The 13932-nt window shown below is 48.4% G+C and overlaps 2 protein-coding genes across 2 annotated transcripts; one reads left to right on the forward strand and one right to left on the reverse strand.

The window, feature by feature from the left end:
* The first annotated feature begins 2060 nt into the window (after positions 1-2060).
* On the forward strand, positions 2061-7290 carry LOC147976762 (ras-related protein RABC2a-like). The gene is made up of 6 exons (XM_087519040.1): positions 2061-2311; positions 3358-3426; positions 3837-3902; positions 4571-4692; positions 5303-5431; positions 6826-7290. Exons 1-6 carry the CDS (start codon positions 2173-2175, stop codon positions 6922-6924), a joined length of 624 nt encoding a protein of 207 aa, XP_087375166.1. The 5' UTR covers positions 2061-2172; the 3' UTR covers positions 6925-7290.
* A 4522-nt stretch (positions 7291-11812) lies between these two features.
* On the reverse strand, positions 11813-13453 carry GAMMA-TIP (gamma tonoplast intrinsic protein). Its single transcript, XM_087519041.1, has 2 exons — positions 13188-13453; positions 11813-12687 (listed from the first exon to the last, which is right to left on the reverse strand). The coding sequence occupies exons 1-2, from the start codon at positions 13318-13320 to the stop codon at positions 12068-12070; spliced, it is 753 nt and encodes a 250-aa protein (XP_087375167.1). The 5' UTR covers positions 13321-13453; the 3' UTR covers positions 11813-12067.
* Between the last annotated feature and the right edge of the window lie 479 nt (positions 13454-13932).

Raw genomic sequence — 13932 nt, forward strand, 5'->3', positions numbered from 1 at the left:
GTCAGCGATTGAGCGGCGCGCACCGGGTTGGACTGGTAAGCACCTGCCTTTTTGAAGGAGGTAGCTAGGTCTGCTCACCGGCCGCCCACGCAACGTGCAGGAGTTCCCGGGGAGATGGCCCATGACCCCTGGGGGCATAGGTTTAGTCCGGCGTGCTGGCCTCTATATTAAGCTTAGGTCGGGTTGCGGCGTATTGTTTGGCTGAGGCCGGGCATGACCCAGGAAAGTGTGTCCAGCCGGAGTTAATCGAGTGTGATGGGTAAGTTGGTGCACCCCTACAGGAAAGAAAACATCTATCGATAGCCTGTCCTACGGTAATGGACACTTGGAGTTGTATCCCGATCGATACAACTAGAACTGGATACTTGTGATGAGAACTGGACGGTGATGAGATTCAGAATGTGTTGACACTTGGATAGTATGGCTTTGGGATTGCTTTCTCGCAGGGAGTCGAGAAAGGATCTCTGGCCGAGGTTGATAACATTACTGCTACTTTACTTTATGCTACTCTACTCCCTCCTGTTGCTGCAAGATGGTGGTTTCCAGAAGATGCTAGTCTTCAATAGGCTAGGCTTTCCCCCTCCCTTCTGGCATTCTGCAGTTTAGTCCACATATACAACCCATTTTCTTTGATACAGATGCATACTTAGTTTAGATCTGATGTAAAGCTTGTATTATTTTAATTTGTGTCTAGAGTTGTATTGTGATATCTTCCCGTGAGTCCTTGATCTTGATCGTACACATTTGCGTGTATGATTAGTGTATGATTGAATCGAGGGCGTCACAACTCACTCATACGCACATACTCATCCACAAGATCACCGGGAATTTCATATGCAAGCATGCGAATAGCCGCGGTGCATTTCTGGTAAGAAGAGAGGCCAAGTTTGCTAAGGGCATCCTCTTTGCATTCAAAGTATGGGTCATATGCAACCACTCCTTCCCGAATACGATTGAACACATGCCTCCTCATTCGGAAGCGGCGACGAAATTGATGCGGTTTGTAGAGTGCGGTTCTCTCAAAGTAATTGGAATAGAGGAGGTTGTGCCCTTTCTCCCTATTGCGGTTCAAGGCCGGAGCATGCCCGGGGATTGATCCCCTGAACCGAGGCTGCATCCTACTGATGTGGTTATGGATGACCAATACTGCCACCACTACGTCATCATCGCCCGAGGATGAATCATCCGATGAACAAATGAAATTGTGAAAGAAGTACTCATCTCCGCTATCCATGGTACCTTCCGAGCAAAGCATCGAACACCTTGCGGTCGTGGTGGAGACACGGCCGAAAAGGGCATGTCGAGCCCGTTGGTAGGAAGCAAGGTGGACGATTGCGGTTAGAGGGCAGAGCGACGACAGGGGAGGAAGAAAATGAGGCTGTGTCACCGACGGGCGGACAAGGGCACGCATCCGCGTGTGTCCGTTCGGCCGCAAACGCGGCCCAAACTTAGGCCGAGAGCGGGTCGAAAGCGGATCGAAAACAAACATTTGCTTATTTGCTCCTGCGCGTTGGGCTGCGGTTTGTGCCCGTTTACCCTCAAATGAACGTGAGCAGACGATTTGAGGTCGTGCTTTGGAGTTGTCCTTGGCTCGGCAGTGAGCTTCCCGATCACACACTTGGAGTCCACGAGTGCTGTCACGACCTACGCCGCGCCGATGCAGATCCCCCGTACAAACGGGGCGGCAGACACGCGATCGAGTCGAGCGGCGCCCCACCCGCCGCGCAAGGACAAGAGCCGTGCAGTGCTCCCAGTCGCTCCGTCCCCGAGTCAACAAAAAAAACGCTCGGCCGTGGCGCGGCCGCGGGAAGGGACAGCGCGGCGCGGCGCCCATCCCCCAGGCGCCGCCACCTGGCCCGCGCCACCGCGCCACGCAGCCCCCCACGTCGAGCCGTCAACCGCAGCCGAAACAAACCGACCGCATCCGTTGCAGCCCAGTCGAGTCCACTGCAGTCCAGTCCGCCTCACGCCTCGTCGTCGTTCCGTTTCCATCCCGCTGACCCCCCCTCTCTCCCGTCGCTTTTATTCCCTCCCTTCCCCTTCCCCCCTCCTCCAGCCAGAATCTCCACTCCACCAACCCACCCGCCCGCCCGCATTCCATTCCTCCTCCGTTTCGCCCGCGATTCGATCCCACCCGCAGCAGAGCCCGGCGGCCCGATCACGCGCGCGGCCATGGGCTCGACGCCGGGGAGCAGCTACGACTGCTCCTTCAAGGTGCTGCTCATCGGCGACTCCGCCGTCGGCAAGAGCAGCCTCCTCGTCAGCTTCGTCTCCGCCGCCCCCACCGACGATGACATCTCCCCCACCATAGGTATGTATCATCACCTCACCCCACCTCCCTCCCTCCTTCCCTGGATCTCGCTCGCTGCTTGCCCCGGCTTGGGCACGCAACATCCAGCAATAAATACATCCTGTCTCTCGCTACCAAGCGTCCGGAGACGGCAGCCGTCCGATTCCGGGCGGCTCTACCATGCGCGCCCCGCTGTTTCATTCACAGTATCAATCAGATTTCGTTGCGCCGTGCGTATACGTACCAAACGCGCCTACGTAGTACTCCTACATGATAGTTGTTGGGGGAACAGTTCAATTCATTTGAGGGATCGACCAACACCGCCATGCCTACTTGCGGAACGACGCAGATGTTTTGCTTCTGCTGTTTCAGCCACCCTCCGGCTCCGTAACTGCTTATTAATTGCTTCGCCATCTGTGTTGCAGCTAGTATCCAACTTTGACCAATTCTTACACTTATTTTAGCTATTCCTGCCTAAACATTTATTTTAAGGAACCTTGAGCCAAGGATGGATGTTTGTCTGTTCCTTTGCCAGAGGCTGGAAATTCAGTGCAAACATGTGTAAGCAGTTGTCTAGGATGCATCAGGTTGCCATCTTCTTCTTAAAACACCAGGACAAAATTCGGCCATCCTTTTCTGGGTGCTACTAGTTCTGACCAGGCACAGGAGAGAACACTGAAAGTGCCCCTAGTTCCTGCATAACTACTAGCAAACAGATTTACCCTCATCATTTTTTAGGATCAATTCGCTGACAGTAACCTGCTCAAAGTGCATATATGTTTGATGTTATTTTTCTCGATCCAAATGCAATCGGAGTTATATATTACCGTGGGGCACAAACGTTCTATATGTTCATATCAGCTAAGTTTCTGAGCAGAGCAAAATACTCCACTCCTCTAACAGCTAGCAGCCCCTGCCTGACCTTATTATGTCCTGAATAGGAATCCGTCCAACTGTTCAGTTATGGACTCATGATCATCTTCTTGTATAAGTGTGCCTTTTTGCTGTATTCTCCCTGTTATTTACTTGCCAGGATTTAGTTTTAATCCACAACAATTTCTTTCCAGGGGTGGATTTTAAAATCAAGTTTCTCACTGTTGGTGATAAGAAATTGAAGTTGACAATATGGGACACCGGTAAGATTTTTGCTGCCTATTTGCTTATGGATATGGTGTTTACATGCTTTCCCGACAATTTTTTGTCTATGTTACTTATATGCTTTTCAGGGGCAATTACTCCTCTGCAGTATGCACTTCCGGACTTCCAATAGTACCCCCCAAATTACGAACCTACTTGTCATTTGCCCCCGAATTGTTCTTTTGCCCGGCCATAGGTCATTACTTGGGCTGTTCTGTCCCGAGCACAATCACCTTACTATACAACGTGTAAAGAAAATATTTCTAGAAAAACACTGCATTCCATTCTACTGAGCAGTGTGTTTCTGTACAATACTTCTCTGCTGTATCATGTTCTTCTACAGTCTATTGTATCTAATGGTGTTCCTACAATATCAAGTGTTTGACCAACTGAATTTCTTTCTTTGCAGCTGGCCAGGAGAGGTTTAGGACAATCACTAGTTCTTACTACAGAGGTGCTCATGGAATTATCTTAGGTAATATGATTTCTCCTAAGATTTGATTAATGACCATGATTAGAAGCACTAACCATTTTCCATGTGTGACTTACAAATGTACTTCCATGCCATCTTACTGTTAAATATAATTGGTTAAATTGTTTCCTTGCTCTTCTGACACAACTAAATTTTGGCTTACAGTTAATCTTACAAACTTGTTCATGCTCAACTCTGGTGCCACTGTTAATGGTCCCAAACATGTCATATAAGCCGAGCAAGATGCCATACTCAATAGTGATTTCTGAATAGTAAAGTGACTTCTCAAGTTTAGCCGTTATCTAGATGCATGTATCCTTCCCACCAAGTTGATAGTTGTGCTTGTTAGCTGTAACCATTCCATTCGTGTACCAATTCTTGGATATGCTTCCAATGGGTGTTTAACAAACATTGCCGTTTTTCGTCATACTAGATTGAATTTGTCACTGAACTTAGATGTCACCTCACTATGATAATGTACCAACAATCATTTTGTAGCGTTTGGTGAATGGAAACTTCTATTGAGATTAGTGATGCTCAAATGCTTGTCACGATGACTTGTAGCAACAAAATATATAGAAAGAACCCTTACAGTATTTCATTTTATTCTGCGGAAGGTGTTGCAGGTTAACTTGCAGAAGTTTTAACTTTGTGCTGTCTTCTTCTGTTAGTTTATGATGTCACGAAGAGACAAAGTTTCACAAATTTGGCTGATGTATGGGCCAAAGAAATAGAAATGCACTCAACAAACAAAGAGTGCGTCAAAATGCTTGTTGGAAACAAAGTGGACAAGGTATATTTTCTTTCATTTAAATCAAATGGTTACTTGCTGTGACGATTGTTCCATTTCAGCTCATGTTGATGTTTTACATTTTAAATACAGAATTATTTGGTGGGTGAGTGATAAGTTGTTAGATCAGTTTTAGGTCCCGTTGCATGAATATTGAGCCCTCAGATACTACATGACACTTAGATAGAATGGGTGAAGAGAAGAATTTTGCTCATACAATGAGATTGATTACCCAAAAAGAAAATACACGTTTAAGGTTTAACCTTATTAAATGCTACCCATTTAGGCTAGTCATAGTGGGGAGTAACTTAGAGTAGTGTCATGCATATGACACTAGTCTATGTTACTACCTTCATAGTGCAAAGTAACATAGAAGTAGTATCATAGGTAATTGCATTTATTAGGTTGTAGACTCATTTTGCTTTGGGTTGCGCTATGTTACAGTAACATATTATGTTACTCTAAACGCCTCTCTCCTTATTAACTACATGCCACATAAGCAAACTAGTCTTGAAATACGCTATGTTACTCCCACTATGACCAGCCTTACAGGAATAATGTGCAAGATGAAGTAACACTACTGTCTTCTGAATATTATGGTTTTACCTTGCAGGATGAGGACAGAATGGTAACAACAGAAGAAGGTCTTGCCTTTGCACAGCAGTGTGGATGCCTTTTTCTTGAGAGCAGTGCCAAAACAAGAGAAAATGTGGAGAAATGTTTTGAAGAGCTTGCACTAAAGGTACACCCAGAGGAACATACTAAGCACCATAACCTTAACCTCTTTACTTTTTGAGCACCCTGAAAAGTTAACTTGTAAAGGTATGCATCATTCCGTGCAGTAGCATTATTAAAGTTAAAAGTTAAAACTAGCAGTGAACATTTCATCATTGAAGTTTGTACTAGCAATTTAGAATACGACCATGTGCTTCACAAAACCAATCTTCTGGCAGTGAACATTCCCTTACTAGATGAAATGTATTTTATAATTGTTATCCCATCTTATTGCAAAACACAGCTAGAGATAGTATAGGCTTGTTACATTGACATAACTGCTATGTTTATTTCAGTAGTATACTGTTCCTGTGTCGCGAATCTTGAATCTGTCTTTCAGAGATGTATCCTGAATTTGTTGTTGCGCATACCTTTTATTGTATATGCTCAACACAATAATCAATTTTTGTTGTGCTGTCACCCATTAGTTCGTTAAGTACCATACACTTGAGTTCCTGGACTTGAGAACAGCCGCTTTAGGTCTTTGAACCTGTATTACTAAGTCAACAATTTACAATTTTTTAGAGGCAGTAGGAGAGCAGTTATAGACCATTGCAGTTGCTTAAGTGTTAGGACTTGTACAATGCTAGGTGCTTATGGAGGTGCTTAGAAAAATAAATCTGGTTTTCTGAAGCACCAATGCCTATTTCTAGAGGAGAGACGCCTAATTAAGTGTCTATCCTGTACAAATAAGCACCGGTGCTTAAGAAAAGTCTGGTTTATTTCTTCAAGCACCTCCCCTAAACACCTTGCATTGTACAAGGCCTTATAGTTTTCTCTTCCCATACCGCCACTTGGGCATAGTGGTTGCCTTTTGAGAGGAGGGAAGGGCAAGCTAGTCTTGAGGCAACCTCTTTGGGCAGCATATCACCAGATGTACTGACAAAGGACATGCTTGAGCCAATTGTCTGTTTTGTCAGATGATTGACTTTATGCACTATAATGACTTGTTTTCACATCACTATATGTTACATATTCCTTCTGCCCTTGGGTATGGATAGTGCAGTTTCCCCCCTGATTTCTGTATGTCTTAGCAGCGTATGTGCTTATATACAATATATGTGTTGAACAGCCCTTTTTCTTTTGTCATAAAAATCATGCAGCTCCATGCGAAGATACAAATTTTCATTCAGAAACAAGTTGAATACGATTTTTTTTTTAACAAGATAGGAGCTAGATGTAAGCCTTAGTGATATCTCCACTCATCGGTGTCACACAACTCAGAATTTCTGTTCTGCAGTTTAAAACATGTGTTCTGAAGTGGTAGCTAGCAAGTAGCAACTATATTTCCTTGACTCACAGTAATACAACATGACGCTCCCCTTGTTCAGAGAAAGTGTAAATACCTTTGCTGTGTTGCAGATTCTCGAGGTCCCAAGTCTGTCGGAGGAAGGCTCGTCCGTCGTCAAGAGGAACTCGCTGAAACAGAAGCACGAGAAGAGCGGGGGATGCTGTCAGTAGATCCGGCCACTGTATGCAACCAACTAGATCTACCTAGGCCTAGACTGTTCTTGGTGTTCTGATGTAAATGAGTTGTATCTAAGTGCTCATCGGTGCGAGTAAAGGGAGAAATAACAGCTTGAGGTTTTGGTGTGAAGGATGGGCGGGGAAGTTAATTGACCTGTACAAATGAAGAAGAAGAAGAAAAAAAAAACTTTGTTTCCTGACTCTTCCACACTGGTGTGGTGTGCGTGGGAGTGTGCTGCTGGTACATAATTCAGGGGCGTTTCCTGGTCTCAGCTGGTTATCTTTTGGTCTCTCTGTAACCTCTGTATGTATGATCTTGGATTTTCTGTGGAATTTTCATCTGTTATCCTGTTGAAGCCATTTCATCGTGTCTTGCTGTGACACAGCCTTATGAGGAGCACCATCGCTAGCCTGATCTGACCTCGGTCCTGGCGACGCGACTGTGCTGAATCAATCACATGCATGCATCCAACTCTTGTGTCGATCGAGTACTGGTTAGCAAGGCTTTCTCTTGTGATCATCTCAACTGTAGTGTAGCAGATGCTTGCATGATTACTGCATAGTGTTCACGTACCTGCATTGTCCAATTGCTCGTTCTTGTGAACAAACAGTGGACGCCGGAAGGACAAGCAGCAACCACGATGGGCTCCCAGCCCAGGAACACGTGCACGTGATGCGTGCAGCGACCAGTGGCGTTTCTCTCTGCACGGACAAAGAACGACCATGTATGTATCCCCGCGCCTTTGGCGGGCCAGTTGCATCAGGATACAGGACAAAATGCGCCAACAGTGTATGCACATCTGACTAAATTAGTACGTAGTACGGAGTAGTAGTACCCAAGGTGCGGTCATAATCAGTACTCTTGAGACTGTTGCACAAAATTTCCATGCATGGGGAACCGGGGTCACACGGCCAGTTCACGTGAGACCCTCAACTTGTGTACGTAGTACCATCTCCCTTGTCTACTGCTCTTGCATGAACCCCCATGGCCATGGGCCTGGCTGCATGTATGTCTCAAATAATACAGAGAAACGATGTGGCCCATCGGTGAACAGGCAAGGCGAACGATGTACGCCCATTTTTAGCCAATAACGGGGCACAAGTGCACAAGAAATGGTAGGATTCAGTGTAATGAAAGACAAAAAAATAAAAACACGGGGCTACTACATCACAGCCACAGGCCGCCGCGTATGGCTTCCCTGGTAGGAGTATATGTTTACTCCTATGAAATACTCAGTTGGTGGTGATGGTGTCTCTGTCATCCGTTATTTTTGACCATCAGATCTGTACCTAACAGCTGTGAGGTAAGCTGTGTCATTTTTACAACAAGACCCTACTTCTCTGCTCCAATTTACAGAAAACTCATTGGTATCTTAAAACTAATCACGTCCCTCCGTCACCTCAAAACAGCCACGAGAAATATATTTTGAGTGAAACTTAATATGAGTATATTTTGATGATATATGTGTTTTTCTTTCAAGTTTGTGAACATGTATTATTCTACTTTGTATCCGTTGCAAGCGCATGGCATATTGCTGGTTCCCATGAAAGCACAAGAATGGTTATGATCCATGCAAAAAAGGAGAAGCAAGCTGCTGGTTCACATGCATTTCGAAAAGTTTCACCTGGAAGGGAACAGTAGCAGAGGTCTCCGGAGCAGGCAGCAGAATTATGAGGGCATCTCTGTCACCCTGATCGACCGATCTTTTCCGGGGAAGTGGCGCCAAGAACCCGGTGCGTACGGAGCGGTGGCCGGGGCCACGGCCTCGCTGGCCTTGTCCGCGGCTCCGGTCCCCGTGCATGGCGCCGGCGCCGGCGGGTTCCACCGATCCAGTCAGCGCAATCACAATCATCAACCCTTTGCATGGGTGCCGGTGCCGCGACGGCATCCAATGGCACTTTTGATGCAGCGGTAATCTATACAAGATGCCTTTTGGTTTACACTAGTACTTTACTACTTACTACTAGCTACTCCGTGCAACTGTGTCGAGAGCTAGCGTGTCCTTCACCGATGCTGCTGTCAGGTCGGCCGTTCCGCCGAGCGAGGTTGCACCAGTAAGATCCACCGGCTGAGAGGACGCATCCGATAATGAGCTAGCTGTTACGGTCACGCGGAGCCGGCAAAATCACCGCGAAATCGGCTCCATCGATCGATCCACGGAGGATGTGACTGCTCCGTGGATTTGCTTCTGGGATCAACGGTAACTGCAGTTCCTCTCAGCCGTCGGATGCTCTTTCACCCGCTTCGCACTCAGCCCTCGGATAACCGACGAAGCGCTCTTCTGTAAATGACATGGACTGGCTGAGACGTTCAGCTCCGGCCCCGCGGTATCGTCGAGGTGAAGATGGATTAGCCATCGATCTCGGAGAAACGGCCGGCCATGGCTTTAGGGTCGGCCGGTTCCTATCTCCATCTTTCTTTCTTCTCTCTACCCACATCATCAACCCATCTCATCTCTAGAAGAGAGTGCCTGCCCAGGAAGACGCCCGTGCCGGATAATCTCGGCTCCACGTCAGGCGATCTCCCGCGACGTGGAGAGATTCAATGCCGCAACAGCGACGGCTTCACATCCTCATCACTCAGTGTTCATCATTGCCAGTGACACCACTTTGTAATAATAACCGTGCTGCGCTGATGTGAAGGCTGGATGGAGACAAATACCAGCGCGCGCGTCACACTCGGTTCGTATGTACTAGACGGCTATCTCTTGCTACGGCCCAAACATCTGCGCTTTCGACTTCTTTAACACTCCTTCCGATCCATATTAATTATCGTCGATTTAGTATAACCGACGAAGCATTGTCCATGTAGTCCCTAATCACAGCTCGGTTTTTCCCGATCAAAAATCGCAGCTGGATTAGCTCTGGTGTCGCGATCAGGTGATCGGATAAAACAAACCGGGAAGATATATTATATGCGAGCGATTAGGAAACTCCAACGGAGCGGTATTTATATACCCCCTGAAGAACCCTTTTCTTAAATCACAGCTTGGATTAGCCCACACACACCGAGCAAACTAAGACAGACTTTTTTTGACATGAAATTAAGACAGTTCTGGCGTCGTAATCAGGTGGTCAGACGAATAAGCTGCGAAGATAACGCTGAGCGACAGGCGCGATCCATGATTGATGTGGTCCGGACAGACACTTGAAGTAATAATATCCAAATACCACTATTAGATTAGAGCCGCCTCTGGTGTTCAATAGGTTTGGATGATAACAATTCCCTGACAAGAGGATTATTCCACCGAAGATTCCAACGGATTAGCAAACGAGACAGTTCAGACTTCAGACTGGAGCTCTGTTTGAATGCCTAGCTAGCCGAAACCAGCATTTAATTACCGGGAGTGCGTCATGCATGCGTGCCGAGGAAAAATGTGAGTACTAATACTACTCTACTTGATACTCCCGAATTATTTGTCGGTGAAATGAATGTATCTATACGTATAAAATAAATTCAAATAAATTTATTTAATTACTGCAACTTGGTAGTGGTAGGTGCCTGCAGGTCTCGGCACCAAGCTGCGTTTCAGCTAACAGCCGCATACATACATACATAGCCGCATACATACATAGCCGCATAAGACAAAGACAAAGCTGGTATTAATTCGGTTGCTGATGGTGATCATTAGTGCTTCGGCCGCTAGTTAGTCGTGCAGTTGCTGTGCGCGGGAGAGAAAACAACAGTTTACGCACTCCACTCCACAGAAGAAGACACAACGTAGTACAGCAAAATAATGGTGACGTGTCCGTACGTGTCATCCCGGCCGGAGTTAGTGGCGGTCAGGCCGGCGGAAGAACCGAAGCTGCACGAGCCGTCTGCAGAGCTCTGCCGGCGACACACCGTCGACGTGCGGCTGAGCGATCAGCACGTACGTGCGTACGACACTTGCTCTTGCAGGAGCAGCACCGTCGCGGAGGCGTATTACGCGGGGAAATCAGAGGAGTTGATCGGGTTTTCAGCTCCAATAATGCTCCTTCGTCCACCTTCCTCTTGTTTGGAGTTGTTGATCTAATAATTCCTTAATCTCTTAACTACTAAGCTAGTACTAAGCACCACCAGAACTGACCGAACGGTGCGTAGACTTTATTAGACTGTTTATTAGGGGTGCTGCTTGAGTTCTAAATATGCTCGTGAAGAGGAGCCTACAGTTGGGTCCATCGGACAGGGCAGTAAACGTGCCAACAACCCCCACGAAATGCGCATGATTAGTAGATGGGCCGGGATGGCCGGATGCATGGCCGCATGCGTGTGTGGTACGTACGTACCCGGCACGGGCACTCCGCCGTGCGAGCACGACCTGATAGGGTTAGCTAGGGCAGGGTAGATCGACTCGGCCGGCCCGGTCCAGCCGACAACAACAGCTCAGCCTTATCACCACTCCGACGTGGCGTCGTACCGTCTCCCTCGTCGCCACATGCGTGCCATGCCACTCCATTATTGACACTGACCCCCGCGCTCGTGCCTCCCCAGCGCTAGAAGCCTAGAACCATGGCGATTCGAGGAGCAACAGCCTCGGGCTGGTCACAATGGGATGAACTTAGAAATAACATCACACACTCTAATATAACTTTGCTTATGTGTCACATATTTAATAAAGAAAGAGATGCTTGTGGTAACTAGCTAAGTTACCGAAACATAACACACTCCAAAAAAACAATGAGTCTATAACCTAATAAATACATTATTACATAACACTACATAAATGTTCCTATCCACTGTGGAGGTAGTAATATAGTCTAAGAAAATGTGTAAATTACTAGACTATAGACTATGTTCTTGCCCATTATGACCAGCCTACAAACTAAATAGTAGTGGACCTCACTGGCAATCTCAGACGGACGGATTAATTCCAGAATTCAAGTTTTCAGAGGCACGGTCGAACTCAACTCAACTTGAAATTACTCGGGCGGGACGGGCGAATTCACAGTTTTACAGAAGCAAATTGACAGTGTCGTCCACGGTTTTACAGCTCCACGAACTCACCACAAACTGATCGACCCAGGAAGCAAACTTAAACGACTCATGGTGATGGCAAGGAAGGAGACGACGCGATCATAGATCACACGGACGGACGGGCAGGCAGGCGGCGGGCTTGCACGCAAGCAAGCAGGCTGGCTGCGCTGAGCTCGCTGCTCAGTAGTCGGTGGTGGGGAGCTGCTCGTGGGTGCGGGAGATGAAGAGCAGCTCGTAGATGACGCCGGCGAGGCCGCCGCCGATGAGGGGGCCGACCCAGTACACCCACTGGTACCCCCACTCCCAGCTGACGAGGGCGGGGCCGAAGGAGACGGCGGGGTTCATGGACGCGCCGGAGAAGGCGCCGCCCACCAGGATGTTGGCGCCCACGATGAAGCCGATGGCGATGGGCGCGATGGTGCCCAGGCTGCCCTTCTTGGGGTCCACGGCCGTGGCGTACACCGTGTACACCAGCCCGAAGGTCATCACGATCTCCAGCACCACCGCCTCCCACGCGCCGATGCCGCTCAGCCCGAAGGTGCCGGTGGGAAGCCCGCCGGTGGAGAAGCGGAGGAGGAAGCAGGCGGCGGTGGAGCCCAGCAGCTGCGCGATCCAGTAGAGCAGGCCGCGGAAGAGGGTGATGTTGCCGCCCACGAAGGCGCCGAAGGTCACGGCCGGGTTCACGTGCCCGCCGGAGATGTTGGCGCCCACGGACACCGCCACGAACAGCGCGAAGGCGTGGGCTATCGCCGCCGAGATGAGGCCGGCGGGGGTCGCCGCGCCGTCGGGGCTCAGCTTGCCTGCAGCCACAATCAAACATGGAAAACTGTCAGTCGGATTCGCACTGGTGCAAATGTGGCAAGAAATCCCATCATTTTTTGCTACTTGTGGGCAGAAGCTAAGCACATGGGGAATGGCAGGCTCGATAGGAGCAGAAGCTACTGATTCACCACATGGGATTCTCCACGTAATCCCAGGGGCAAAGGAGTCATTCTGCTCCAATCATTCAACCTAAAAAGCCTGTAGCAATCAAACCCTACTCCTCTCTGAGACAGATTTCTCTAGGCTACTGGTAACTAACGCCTCATAAAGCGTTTCTTCCTTTCTTTCTTGTCATTTTAACTTGTGTCCAACACCAAAAGCAAGCGGTTTTTGCCCTGTCTTGTCGTAGGTGCACTAGCTAGCTATCCATTATGATGGTGCAAACTGCTAATTAACTAGCTTGATTTCTCCTAATTAAGCTAATTATGGTGATGGAAAGAATTAACCGATGAGAAGAAGGAAGGAAGAAGGAACTCACTGAAAGCCATGCCGGAGCCCTGGCCGGCGAAGACGAAGATGAGCGTGGAGATGAACTCGGCGAGCGCCGCCTTGAGGGCGCCCACCTCGTACACCTCACGGTGGCTCCCCACGGCGATCCTGCTGACCGGCATTTTCGCTCACCTCCGAGCCTAGCTCGCTCGCTCGCTGGAGAAGAAGAAGAAGAGACTGGCTGGCCGGCCGGAGTGGAGAGAGATGAGGGAGGCGAGTTGGTGAGGAAGGAGCGGGATAGGGAGGCGGTATATATACACCGCGCGCCGGGCCGGGCCACCGGGCGTGGCCGGTTCCAGCGACGAACGGACGGTGTGGCGTGAGGCCCCCGGGAAAACGCCATATTGGGCTCGCGTGCTTGCTACGCCTGCCTGAAGCTTCTGGAGGCCGGGCTCAGGTGCGATTTCTGGGAAACAGCCGGATGTAACTGCATGCCGAATGTGCGTGCGTACGTGTCATCATTCATGGGTGGATGTACTGATAGTTTCGGAAATTGATGGGAGGGAAGACAAGATAATGTTTTCTCTTCTGAGAAGACGTAATTCATGGGAGAGATAAGATGAGGCTTGGTATAGAATAAAGAATGGGAAATGAGATGAAAAACTCGGTCACTTCTTCTGCGCTGTACAGGTGCCAAAATGTTTGTCTAGGTGAGCAAAACGAGATACTCTGTGTAGGTGAAAAACGGAGAAGCCGACAAGCTCTCGCCATCATCGGTGATTTTTCCTTGTGAT

Source organism: Triticum urartu, chromosome 4A, assembly GCF_056163025.1.
Source record: "Triticum urartu cultivar PI428250 chromosome 4A, HENAU_Tu73, whole genome shotgun sequence".
NCBI lineage: Eukaryota > Viridiplantae > Streptophyta > Magnoliopsida > Poales > Poaceae > Triticum > Triticum urartu.